Source organism: Puntigrus tetrazona, chromosome 10 (genome assembly GCF_018831695.1).
Source record: "Puntigrus tetrazona isolate hp1 chromosome 10, ASM1883169v1, whole genome shotgun sequence".
Taxonomy (NCBI): Eukaryota; Metazoa; Chordata; class Actinopteri; order Cypriniformes; family Cyprinidae; genus Puntigrus; species Puntigrus tetrazona.
Genome location: NC_056708.1, coordinates 3,891,538 through 3,905,613, shown reverse-complemented (window position 1 = coordinate 3,905,613; position 14,076 = coordinate 3,891,538). Strand labels below are relative to the sequence as shown.

The following is a 14,076-nucleotide window of genomic DNA, read 5'->3' as shown; positions in this document are numbered from 1 at the left end:
GTAGGGTTTCATGTGTTTTCAATGGAATTACATGCAGATGCTGAATTGCGTTTTTTGAATGGATGTCAATGGAAGAGCGGCTTCAGTTAACAGCCTGTAAACAGCTTAACACTTAATGAACCGACAGCCTGTCCCCTAATCTGCAACGTGCTTGCCATTAAATAGTTAGTCTGGAGTGAGCTATATTTAGAGATCAAGTGAGAAAAAAATGGTTTAATTCAGAAAAATGAGCAGCATATAGAACTTCATCTGTTCACATCTATTTCTGTTTTGTGCTGACAAAACCAATCCAATAAGCCTTTGCTGGTATCATGACGCAGCTCATCACCTATCTCAGTCAACTCAGACTGTGATCCCTTAAAGAGACAGTTCACCCCAAAACTCTAATTTAGTCATTTTTATAATTTTTTTTTATTATTTATAATATATAACAACATTTAGCTATTTTTAAGTCGACACAAGTTAAATGTTCAGTATTGTGACTATAGAATAATTTGTATTTTATTTATTAGTTGTTATAATTACTTATTAACCTATTCCATGCAATCTGTAGGTGTTTTGGAGAAGTTAGGGGTTGCTATTGTGAAAGGGAGATTTAACCTTTAGCATTCTCTTTTGAATGGCATATGGCTTTTATACATAAATAAATAAATAAATAAATAAATATATATAAAAATCATATATATTTATTTTATTTGTCAATAAGTTAATTGATTCTCTTGCTTTATTTTTTGAATTGCACTTATTTCTCCACAATAAATAAATAAATAAATCAATTTCCTTGCATAAACTAAAGACTGCTTGCTGCGTTTCAAAGGGGTGTTTCATACACTGACACAGGGCTGGGTCCGAGGAGGATTAGTTCATTTAAGCTCCTTCTGGGCTTTATGTCAAGAATAGAACAATAAGAAGTGGAGCAGTGCCCTGATATCAGCTGCTGTTGATGCATATACTGCCTTTACATCATTACGTCTCTGAAGGAACCTCTGCGGAAACGTGCACTGACTGCCTTCAGGTAAGAATGCACATTTGTCTGGATCCATATAGTTCCATATAGTTTGAATGTGTTTCTTTAAGTTAGTGATTGTCATGGCAAGGTTATAGGACTCTGCTGACTCTTGCAAAAAAAATTTGTAGTATGTTTTGTCTTGCATCAAACAATTGATTTTTTTTTTTGTTGAGAATTTCAAACTAATACAATTAAATGATAAAGATCATGAATTATGAACTATATATATATATATATATATATATATATATATATATATATATATATATATATATATATATATATATTTCTATGTACCTTTATTAGGGTTTGTATAGCACAGTGGTCAACTAATGTTGTTTTTATTGTGCTCTATAAATAAAAATTTGATTGGCTGATTTATGCACACAGTTTTTATGATTATATTGAAAGACCTTCTGAAATAGTCGGGCTTTTAAAAACATATTTGCAAAAGGATCATGTAAAATAAAATAATGTTATTAGTGTTAGTTAATGGATGATGTCATCTGAAATAACAGTAAACAATGCTTTACAGCATTTATTCATCTATGTTAATTTCTATAATAATTAAACATTTTCAGCTTTGTAGTTTGAATGAATGAGCTATAGTTTGGATTGATTCACTGCTTCGTGAGTTTATGAATTAACAAGAATACTTTTTATTATTAATTACTACTAATAGTTATTCATTCATTTATTATTGAACAAGAACACAGAAGATGAAATTGCCCATTGTTTCTATGATTTAGTGTACAGGACTGTAGAATGAGTCGGAGGAAGAGGAACAGTCGCAGGAGACGGAGTTCCAGCAGCAGTAAACGTGAGTGCCGATCTATAAGTGGCTCTGAGGCCATGTGTGGAGCGTAATCCTCTAAACACTGTCTGAGTCACGCTTAGCCCACGCCTGCAGCACAGCCAAGACACAGGTGCCTAATTAGGGGACGCCTGTTCTCACGGCACTCAACATCACACACAAATCTGCTTTGAAATCTCTAAAACCACAATAAAAATGTACCTAATTACATTTGTAAATACAGAATGTAGGATGTACAGCTGACTACGTGTATGATATAATCGTGAGATAACAGAAATCATAATACTTACATTTACAGAATTTGAATACTAAGCCACACACAAGATTAAAAATTCAAACAAAATATCAAACCTAAAGGGCATTTGCAAATTAATGACACTAGAGCTTGTCACAATGACATCCAGACGTCAAGACACGTGTGGCTTAAGTGTCCGAATACTATTTGAGGCCACTGTATCCACCTTGTTCAGTATTATGGACGTAAGCTATCTTTAAATGTGTGAGATATTGGCTGCTATAATTAATCACGAGTAGAGTATTAAAGTACAGGTAAAACAATTTGTACCGCAAACTAAATAAGCTAATATGTGATAACAAAGACCAGTTTGAAATATTTAAGCAACCAACACTCGGTAGAATACTGTAAACTCCAATAGTTTAGTTTACTTAGTTATAGTTAGTGAGCTGTACTTGTTATATTTACTAGGTTTTAAGTAACCACCAAGGCACATAAAACAATTTACTTACTGCTTTGAATGACACTCATAGTCAAGAAGCCACAAGGGAACCAATGACATTAATAAAGCAGTGAGAGACAGCAGTGCACTAATATGTTGCTAATGCACAACATAACAACAGAAGAAGAAGAAGAAGAAGAAAGTCTGTCACTAGTATCTTTCACTAGTTGAATTCACTCATTTCAGAAAGTCATCTTCAATCTTGTTCAACTGAACATTACATAAGCCACACAAGACAGCAAATCAAATGCGCTAATAAAAACAAAAACAACTGTAATACAAAGCAATTGCGTAATTTATTCTGCCGCAATGCACTCTGGGAATCAGTGGGTAGCTATAGCTATAGTAAATTCAATTTAAAATAGTTGTTAAAATGACTGTTATATATTTAATTAATGATTACTTCAAGATCTGTCTATATTTTCTTCATAAGTTAAGCAACTTTATGATTGCTAAAATGAAGCTTTCTTTTTGTACAGAATGCATCTCTCCATATAATTTTCAAAGATACACTATGGTGGACACTGTGGAAGTTGCAGAGAAGGGAGAAACTGACTCTTTCTGTAAAGAGCATGAACTGTCAGTATCTGAAGATGAGAAGGAGACTGAGACACCAACCACAGACAAAGATAATGGACTTGAGAGTTGCGAAGATTTCTTCCAGGACAAAAAGAAAAATGACGGACAAAAGCCAAACTCAGAACCAGTAGATAGAGGTCCAGGGTTAAAAATCACACATTCTGTGACCATCGAACATTTTGGATTGTCTTCTCCGAGAGTTGTGTTTGAACGGTGCCACAAAGCAATGGTTAGCAGTGTGATAGCCGTCACAACCACTGAGATCAAGTGTGTGAGCCCAAATATGAAGCTTGAGATCAATGAATTCGTGACATCAGACGATTCGAATTTCAAGACAACCTTTATAATTGAAAACCACAGAGATGAAAGAGATGAGACTCATTTTACAACTGAAAAGCATCAAACTCCAAAAAACACACATGTCTATTCATGGAATCAACATGGAGCAGATTACAAACAAAACATCAGTGAGAATATCAGATACAAGGTTAGCATTGCAGAGCTGAATTCAGAGTCATCATCGGACGAACCCGAAGAAACTGCTTGCCGTAAAAGCTGCTGTAAAAACAACTACCGATGGGGAAGCACAGGTGGCCAAACGGACACAGATTTCACACTGGTTGATGGATCCTCCTGTTGTTCATCACCCTCTGATTTTTGGCAACAATCGAAACAGCGCTCACTGCCCAGCAGTCTCAGTAATGAGACATTGTGGGATATCCCTCCCCCTGACGAATTTGCTGATGAGAAGAGTAATGCACTGGATTTTCTTGCAGAAAATGTTGCATCTTGTCAGATCAGTTCAAGAGAAAGATTTGTTGACCACAACAACACTAATTGCACACAAACAGCATCGGATGTCAACTTGTGCAAAGAGTTCATGCGCCAGGATACGTTGGACAACAGGACAAATGAACCCCGGTGTGAATCCTCGAGTACTCACGAACATTTATTCATGAACCCAAGAGCTTCAATAAACAGATCTTCTTTCACTAAAAACTTCATCGACAATCACGAAAGGAAGACGCGCATGCGCAACAACAGCATCGCCACCCTAGAAAGCAAAACTCATCCTGCAGGCTACTTGGAAATTCCTCCCAAAAGACGAAAAACGTACCCGGGACTGACATATCAAATGAGTCAAGCCAGAGAAAGCATTCCCTCATACAGAGAATCGTTTTCTTCTGGTACACTGTCGTCATTTTTCATGCAGTCGCTTCCCTGTCAGGCAGAGAGGATGGGCAGATTTTACGTAGAAGATGAAAGACTTTGTCCAAATGGGAGCCGCAAATCTTCCAGTAGCAGCAGCTATAGACCAAGCTCCAGCTCCACAACTGGTCCCGACTCTTATATTCCCAAATTTAAAGCTTACAGCTTAACAAAGAACCCCTTCTATCCATCAAGGTCTGATGAGAGCCCAGAAGAAGTCTTCTTTAGAGGCGAACAATATCATGGGCCAGCAGAGCTGGATGAGATGGAGCAACCGAGCTCTGGTTTGATGCTCCTTGATGGTGCAGATCAAGATGGTGCACCTGAGCTGAATGAAGTCAATGAAAGTGGCTTTGATGAAGAGATGGTGGAGTTGGATGGGTCTATTTCTCCAGGTGACACCATGGAGAGACATCAAAGGGAGCTTCTTATTCATGTGATTCCACCTTCCCTGTGCAACTCTGAGGAACAAATTGATGAAGGATTACCCAACGGTGTCAAGCATAACATGTCTGATGGAGACAAAGTTGATGCTCCAAAGAAAAGAAGAGGTTCGGTAATGACAATAATTACTGGCGACTGTGAGCAGAGATTTCTGCAAGGCAACCATGTCTTCTCATTTGATGAGGTGCGTCAGAAAGATGCGTTGAGCCCTGTGAGTGAGTCTCCTAGTGCGTCTCCAGCCAGCATCACAGAAGTGGCGGAGGAGCTCCAGGATTCCTCACAGGCACGAAAAACCACAGTCTCTTCAAACAGTAAGCTAATCTTACATATGGACACATCCTCTCAAGAGCCTGGAGAAGTGCAACCAAATGATCCCCTGCGTAAAATAAGCACAGATGTCAATAGGACAAACAAACTTTATAAAAATGACTTGTCTGATCGGCAAACTGCCTCAAAAAGTAAGCACCGAAATCTTTTTCAATGACTTTTCTATGAATGAGAGACAGAGATGCGTCTATTTAAAATTCTCTCTTTCTTTCATTCTCTCTTGCTCATGTTTGAATTATGATATAGTGGTATTTTGATTCAATTTTAAAGCTGCAGTAAGTAACTTTTGACAATTTTAGCGTTAGTTAAACAGAACTGCTTGTGTCTTGTGGAAGAACATTATAGTCAGAGCTACTTCTTCTCTTCTCTTCTTATGTCTATGACAAATCATGCAGGTACTGGGCTACTACGCAGTGGTTCCTACCTGAACCAGTCTAAAATACCTGAGTGATTCAGGACAAGCCAAAAAAATGGTTTGGAAAAATGGATACATAGTGTTCTCGCTTATTATATAAAAGTTAAGGACTGCAGCTTTAAATACAATTAAATGAATTAGTTGAGTCAATGATTCAAAGACTCATTCATAAAATGACTTGGGCTGCGTCTGAAAGACTAGGCAGCTGACTTACTGCCTGCTGCCTTATGAGACGATGGTTTTTGCAGGAAGGCACCTTATGAAACTCATTTCGGACAGATTTCTGAGACAGCATAACGGTTTAATCATATACAACAAAATAGAAGAAGTTTTGGTTATTAAAAATATAATAATTACTATAATAATCATTTTCAGCTAGAAAAGTGCAAAGATTTGTGAACAAATGAATCTGGGACTCACTAATTAAGACAGTGACTATATGAGTTTCATATAGTTTACGTTCATTTTAAGAGGAGGCAATCACATTTTTCGTTTAGAGTTATTTCGTAGGACCATCAAATTTTGATCAGCGTTGTTGTATCACAAATCTGTGCCCTGAAGCTAAGAACGATTAAAACAGTGTTTTGTTGGCTTTGGCTTTACATTGTTTCTGAAATCTGGGCTATGAATTTTTTGTCTATTTTATCATTCACAGATTCATTAGAGGTCAAAGAGCACCTCAGGCCTCCAACAGACTCCATTCATAAGGATTCAGAGGAGCATTCAGATCACTGGGCAAGGAGACGCAAGCTTTTCAAGGAAAGCAAACAACGCAGTTCTGCAGGAGGAAGTTCTATTACTAGCAATATCACAGAGGAATCAGGTATTTACTTACATATACTCTCAAAGCATGTGCAGTGTGTCGATTGTCTGATGTCAATTGTGACTAATGATTATAAAATGTAGGCTACAGTTGGTAGAATGCATTTTTTATTTAAAACATTGTTTTCTTTTTTCAACATTAAGACACATTGAACTCTGAGGACACTCGTTCAGTGGACATGTCAATGCGGGATATTGAGGACAGAGGATTTTACACAGAAACCTTTCACTCAGTATCATGGATATACCATGGAGATGAAGTTAACCAGAATGAACGTCTCAGTAGCTGTACTCGACCAGCAGCAAGTGGGTTCATGGCATTCTTGGATGTATATTTGCCTATTTATGATTTGCAGTGTTTAAAGATACATTATATGTTCCAGTTCGTGAGCGGACGGTAAAAATCAGCAAAGGGATGGGCGAGTATCCCTGGGGATTCAGGATTCAGTTCTCCAAACCCATTGTGGTTACTGAGGTGGACACAAGTAAGTTATTGTCAAGAATGTATATCTGGTGCATGTCAAAGTAAAAAACATTATGCTTGTCTTCTGGACATTTTAACACAAGTGCAATGTAGTATGTTTTACATAAATCATTAAAGTCTAAATATGTTTTTGTGCACTGAGCTATACATTATATCTTAATAATTTATATATATATATATATATATATATATATATATATATATATATATATATATATATATATATATATATATATATATACTAAGATATAATATATCCTAATGATTTAAAAACGTAATATAATATAATAAAATATAATAAAATAATTTGATGAATCTGCGTGACATTTTTTGCAACTTTGACAGGATATGTTACTGGTTAAGGAAGAGTTTTATTAATAATTTGAAGCAGTTTAATTTGAGTAGCCACAAACATTTCTACCTACTGGCAACGTTAAAGCATGGTTCTCCTGTGAAATGTATTAATTGTTGTGGTTGTAGTACTAAAACTTTGGAAAATTAGCCACAAAATTCACGTTATATGCAAAAACATATTTACAGTACATTTAGTAACACTAACATTACAATAAATGCATATTGAATAAGTACAAGCTCAGTTCTTTTTGTGATTCATTTTTAAGTTTTTATACAAATGGCATGTTTCAGCAAATCACGTAAATTCATACCACTTTTGGAAAATAACTACATTTAAGATTAGTTGGAAGAGCTCTACTACTAACCTTTAATCGTATGGATTCATTTTTAAAATCTACCATGAGCAATGACAATGCAAGGATAAACGCCAAATTTTATTTTCAGCTCTTTGAATGCTAACTTATATTAAGTTAAAGAGTGCACTGTTCATAAGAGAGGAGTCAGTTGGAGCTGTGTGTGTGCTGTGTTTCAGATGGAGCGGCGGAGGAGGCAGGCCTGCAGGTTGGAGACTATGTGCTGGCAGTAAATGGCACTGACGTCACTATGGTGCCACACTCAGAAGCAGCTGACCTTGCACGGCAAGGTAGGGTGGACACTACATTACTACTGTATTTCCCATGGACAAGATTTTGATATTTTGAGGTGGTTTTAGATTTAGGTTATAACCATTTACTGACGTCTGTAGTTACAAGTAACTAGGTTATTTAATTTAAATACAAGTTATGGTTACACATTATTGTAACTTTTTTTTGTCTTTGTTACCGTGTAATTATATATTCAGATACTGAGTAGTTTTAATGAATAGCATGTACTTACTATATGGTTAGGGTTACTTGCATGTAATTATGCATAAATACATGTAACGTGTGACAAGGACAATAAAGTGGAACCAAAAAATAAATGTAATTGTAATTAGTTACAGTAACTAAAAATGTAATTGCATTGAATTACAGAAAATGTTACAAATTACAAAGAGCATTACATCTCAATATTTTCACATACACATGTAGATTTAATTCATTTGTTTTATAACTCCTCTTATATATGAGACACCAATGTTTGAGGAGTTAAGGACGCATGCTTTTTGTTTTAGTTCCTATTTGGGTTTATTTTTTTAAGATTAACAGTTTTTTTCCCAAACTATTGTTAGATGTTTCTCAACATGGCTATGCAATATTTAACATTAATATCCCGTTTAAAAATTGACTCTTCTACAGTTAAATTGTGTACTAAAGCCAATTTTCTTCCAGGCCCATATAACTAAGAACTATACTCTTATTCCAGGGTAATAATCAAGGAACTTTACGTTTTCAAAGTAACCTTTCTGACACTGTATAGTTACAATGTTATTTGAAGGGGTCCATCCAACTTGTGTAACTGTATTGTTCAATTTCTTGTTCAAATAATAAAGGCCCAGACATTTTGACTCTGACTATTGGCTCGGATATCGGACGAATGCCGAACACTCCTCGACCAGCGTGCAGAGGTTACTTGCACAAGAGAACTCAGTCCAGTTTGCTGAAGGGCTGGAGAAAGAGGTGGTTTGTGCTCAGACACGACTGCTGCCTCTATTACTACAGAAACAAGCGCGTGAGTGCAGTTTTCTGTTTCATCCTGATGTATCTGTAAAATCTGAACGTGCAGTGCCATATAAACTTGGTTTCTTGTTGACAGGATGAAGGGAAGAGCCGAGCTCTGTCTGTGGTGAGTCTGGAGGGGGCGCTTGTGGAGGCCGATAGCAGTTTAGGAAAGCCGTTTGTGTTCAGATGCCACCCTGTGTCTGGGAACCGAGTTTACTACTTGTGTGCCACATCAAACCAAGAGATGAAGAGGTGAGAACATGCAGAGATTTATTAAAAGCTGTGAGCTGTTGTCAAATAGTTTGGCACATCCTGTAACAAGCTGCGGTGATGGCGTATCTTTAAGATTAATTATCTTTAATTATCTTTAAGAAGTCTAGTAATTACTTTAAGATTAAGTTATTATTAAAGATCATCATTGTGCTAATTGAGGAAATAAACACTATACAGAGATTCCAGAGCAGAGTATCTTTGCAAAGAAATCATTTGATTCAACATAAAAAAGTATATGTAGGTGTACATTGAGTCATTCATTGATTCCTTCAGATTGATTCCTTCAGAAACAAAGCAAATGACTGTCTTAATGAATTTCCCATTGAATCAATGAATGTCTGTGTTTGATGTTCTCATTGGTTCCAAGGTTGCATGTGACATGTTCTCTTTAGTTGGTTTTGTTATGTGTTCCCCTGTGTCTAGTATAAAAGATGCCCATGCACACGCCATGAAGTTGATTATTGTATAGCCATTCCCTTGTATCTAGCTCCTGTGTTTTCCAAGTTTAACCATGTTTTAACCTTTAACTGTTTTCTTCTTCGCCTCAGTTGTTGAATCACACAAATCTTTTGCCTTGCCTGGATTGTACTGTTTTGCTGGTGTTTGACCCTGCCATCAATGACTTGCTGACATTCACAAAAACCAGCCATGTATTGGACCTTCTTTACAGATATTATTTAGCCTACATCTTCAAGAATTGGCTAAAACACCTCTCTTCCAATTGTGTTAAGTGCATTTTTGGGGCTTGCCACAAGGCTTGCCAACTTTATATCTGAACCCCCTACATTTTGTTTTGATGTCCATCAGGGGAGATCAAGGCTTTAGGGGGCTTTAGAGGGGTCAGAATCCAATTTCTTTAAGAGGCAATAACCTTTTACACTTTCAGATTTAAAACTTTGCTGGATGTTTTCATTCAGTTAGTGTTGTTACACACTGCATAAAAACCAAAACTGTACCCAAATTCAAGATGCAATAGCCAATCGTATCAGCTTACTTCCTTAATAACGCTCTCATGCAGATTGTCTTATCATAAAAGATGCATGTAAAGCGTAAACCAGACCACATCTACAGCGTCACATAAATCAGGGGTGGTACATGAAGATGGTCCTGAGAGAAAATAATTGATAAGATTCATGATTTGCACTGTAGTTTGTCATATAATGTTTAATGTAGCTTCCCAACAGTGACAGAAATTATCCTCAAACATGCTGTTTGCATTGTGCCATCCAGCTTGCTTCAAATGGACTGCCAAAACTGTAAGGTGATTATTAACTTGCATACCATCTGGTAAAAACAAATAACGAAGTTTTAATTGGTTATTTCACAGGTGGCTGGAGGCTATGGGTAGAGCAGTTCATCCTATTACACAGGTAACTTCCTAATCTTTTTGTGGATGCATTGTTTGCTGTGGCATCATTACACATACCTAAAACAGGGTATTTTGTTTCTCATCTCAACCCTACTAATGCAAATTGCCAGGATCAATTTATATACTAAATCGCATTGGCTGAAAGCAACTGATGTTGTTGTGGCAATGCTCATGATGCTAATGATGGCGCTTGTCGAAACAGAATCACGTGTGGGTGGATGTGACTCGGCACAACTCAAACCTGCCCCCTCTGGCAGTCAAGAACCCAGAATGCCTTGGGTTACTGCACCAGCTGGACAGAAGCAAGGACTCGTGGGTGCAGCATTACTGTGTGCTTAAAGACGGATGCCTATATTTCTACGCCAGCATTCGCTCAACCTGTGCAATAGGTGTGTCTTACAGTGTCTTACAACTCCAATCATAGCAATCACTTTTATTAATATAGCACTTTTAAGAATACAGATTGTGCTGAACAGTATCAAATAGGAAAATTATATTAATTATGATTGAAAGTTAATGGCCTGTGTAATCAAATCGTTCGTGAAATTAAGCGTCTTCAAAAACTTTAGATACATATATGTTTCCGTGTATATTTATTATGCCCCTTCTTCTCTATATAGCCAGCACTTAATTTCCAGTTAAATTTAAAATCATTAATATAGCACTGTTGTGTGTGTGTGTGTTTTCCCCAATACAGATCTGTGCAGAATAAGAACAGACTATCAAATTTTATGATGAAAATAGTTCCTAGTGATAATTAATGCCCTAGTAATCCTTATCCAATACTTAGCATATTTTTATATTGACTGTGCATTCTGTTAGTATACATACATATAATACATACATGCACGTGTTCGTATTTATAATATACACAGTACACACTTATATATTATGTAAATATAACTAGCTAATACAGTAGCTCTCATTTGTATTGCTGCAGGAGGAATCTACCTGCATGGCTACACAGTGAGGGACCAGCCAGTGGGATCCAGAAGATCTGCCATTGAGCTCAGACCTCCTTCTGAAGAGTTTAAAGTGTTCTTTCTCTGTGCAGAAAATGCAAACGAGAACAAACGGTAACTCACTTGAAATTGAATAATGTCCAATCATGCACTTAAAAATCATCCAGTAAATGTTTTAATGCTAGTTAAGACTGCTTGCACAAAAAAAATTTAATTAACACCCAAAAATGTAGATTTTGTCGTCGTTTACTCACCTTCTTGTCATTCCAAACCCGTATGAGTTTCATATTTTTCAAGATATTTTGAAGAATGCTAGAAATCAAGCATTTGATGGTCCCTATTAAATTCTATAGTATTTCTTTCCCTACTATGGAGGCCAAAGGTGGCCAACAAAGGTTTTTTATATTTTTTCAGAATATCTAATTTTGTGTTCAACATAACAAAGAAACTTATACAGGTTTGTAACGACACAAGGGTGAGTAAATGATGACAAAATGTTCATCTTTGGGAGAACTATTCCTTTCACAAAATAGTACTATGTTTTATTGTTTATTGCAAAGAACAAACCTAGCTGTTAACAAGAGTGCATTTCTTCTGAACAATTAGAAAATCAAAAGATTCAGTGTTTTGCTGACAATATTTCCTCATATCATAGTTATTTATTTTAATACTTTGAATAATAGAGTAGGGGAACTATGGTGTCACTTTATAGGCCAATGGGCTATTAGCATGAAAAAAAGAAAAGCCAACAGGATTTTTCCGTAGGCTTTTGGATAATTGCATTGTTATTTTTAACAGGTGCTAAATGTTCATGTGCATGTCTGAATAATTTGAAATGACAGTTTTTAGTGGATGAACTAAAAAAACACAGGTGTTGAGATGTGATTGCAATGTGAAATGTGACATGTTATCTGCTTGTGGACTTGATTTTGAAACATATTTTTGTATGTTTTGAAAATCCTATTGGCCAAAATATAAAAAAGGTGTGTGTTTCTGTATGCAAATTGTAATTTCTGACAGGAAGGCAGCACGTGGGAGGCATGGCAAGAACTATCTTCATCCTTTTCTCTTCTTTTTTCAGATGGATTAGCGCAATAAAATCATCTACATCAAAATGGCTGCCATTGCATCAGGCAATTCAGGACTACATGAGTCGCCCATCAGAGGAAACAAGAATGTGACTACAGGCACAACCATGTGTTCAAACCATAGCGTGACGATCTCCTAATTTTTTCTTAAAATTAGGTCTGTGAATTTCCAGTCATTGTGCGCGATAACAACTTAAGTTACCTAACTGTAACTTAGAGTTTATTAGAAGACTTCAGGCTAGTTTAATCATGACAGGTTAGTAGCTTGGGTCTTGGTGGACTACAAGAGCATCACTTCGTCCTCAAAAGTGACCAGGTTGATGATGGTGAAGCTCTTATGCCTAAATGGCTCTAATGCATAGCCTTACAGACGCATGACGCCAAATTAGCATTGTGTGCAATATCAGGAAGTTTAGCTGTACAGTGCTAAAACAAATCAGATCTTTTCTGTTTTGATGTTGAACCGATCTTGCGTTTGGCTTTGACGTGCATTTGCTTATTTACCAAAAACTAAACAAAAAATTGATAATCGAGAGGTGTGGATACAAACAAAGCTAACAATTTAACAAATTGAAATTACAATGATCAAATCGTCTAGTGTAAATATTCATAATGAAACCTAAAATAAGTAATAATAATAATTTCCAAGTGCTTTTTTGACAGTGCAGCAGTATCAAGTGCATGAAGTTGTCATGGCAACCTGTGCAGTGAAGGCAGCTGGAAGCATAGAAATATAGGTAGAAACCTCAGAGTCACATCAAACTCTTTTTTTTAAATTCTCTCAGTCTTTCATTTTAAATTATGCTTATTTTAGGTCCACTTAACCATTCTGATGTTGCATGTTTCTTTGCATTCAGACGAGAGGTTAAGAAAGAAATACATCTGTGAATACATCTGCTAATTATGTAAAGACACTGCCATTATTATTGCATATAGCACACATTTTCTTTAAGGCCAGTTCTTTCAGACCTTTAGTCCTCTTAAAATAGGATGCAGTGAAGTATTTAAATTCTTGTTTTAGCTCAATTTATAGCATTATTATGACTTCTTTGTATAACTAATGACACATTTATGTTTTTTTTTGTATTAATATTTGTATTAGTATGGATGTTCTTCCAGTTTACAGTTTATAAGATTTTTTTACAACCTACAGTGAGGGAACATTTATACTTGGTCACTTCATTTATTTGAATTCATTACATTAATCGTTCATTTATGTGGGCTGAACAGCAGATTCATTACACTTGGCTGAAATGCACTTCAGATTGCATTCACCTAATGACTGAATAACTATCTGACCTGTAAAACACAGGTAGTGACCAAGTGTAAATATCCTCTAATGATTTCCCTAGAATTGGATGTAGTCTGTTCATTTAAGTGCTTGTATTGCATGTAAATAGCCAATGAAGCTTGCCAAAATACAGACTTGCATTATGTTCTACCTCACAGAAGCTGTTCTTGTGCTATGAGTTTCATGATTACAGTTTTCTGAAATAGTCTGACTGGTCACTGGTGTCACTAAGTGGTAAAATACACTATGCTCTTCTAAA

At 36.1% G+C, this 14,076-nt stretch overlaps 1 protein-coding gene across 1 annotated transcript; it reads left to right on the top strand.

The window, feature by feature from the left end:
• The first annotated feature begins 1,490 nt into the window (after window positions 1–1,490).
• On the top strand, window positions 1,491–13,972 carry pdzph1 (PDZ and pleckstrin homology domains 1). Its single transcript, XM_043250920.1, has 12 exons — window positions 1,491–1,829; window positions 3,040–5,250; window positions 6,190–6,357; window positions 6,501–6,662; window positions 6,740–6,841; window positions 7,727–7,837; window positions 8,666–8,844; window positions 8,929–9,086; window positions 10,435–10,477; window positions 10,679–10,865; window positions 11,417–11,552; window positions 12,520–13,972. The coding sequence occupies exons 1-12, from the start codon at window positions 1,775–1,777 to the stop codon at window positions 12,617–12,619; spliced, it is 3,612 nt and encodes a 1,203-aa protein (XP_043106855.1). The 5' UTR covers window positions 1,491–1,774; the 3' UTR covers window positions 12,620–13,972.
• The last annotated feature ends 104 nt before the right edge of the window (window positions 13,973–14,076 follow it).

Coding starts and splice junctions, on each gene's coding strand:
- pdzph1 (XM_043250920.1), top strand. CDS start 1,775: ATGAGTCGGAGGAAGAGGAACAGTCGCAGGAGACGGAGTTCCAGCAGC. Junction 7,838..8,665: donor AGCTGACCTTGCACGGCAAG/GTAGGGTGGACA, acceptor CAAATAATAAAG/GCCCAGACATTTTGACTCTG. Junction 8,845..8,928: donor ATTACTACAGAAACAAGCGC/GTGAGTGCAGTT, acceptor TCTTGTTGACAG/GATGAAGGGAAGAGCCGAGC.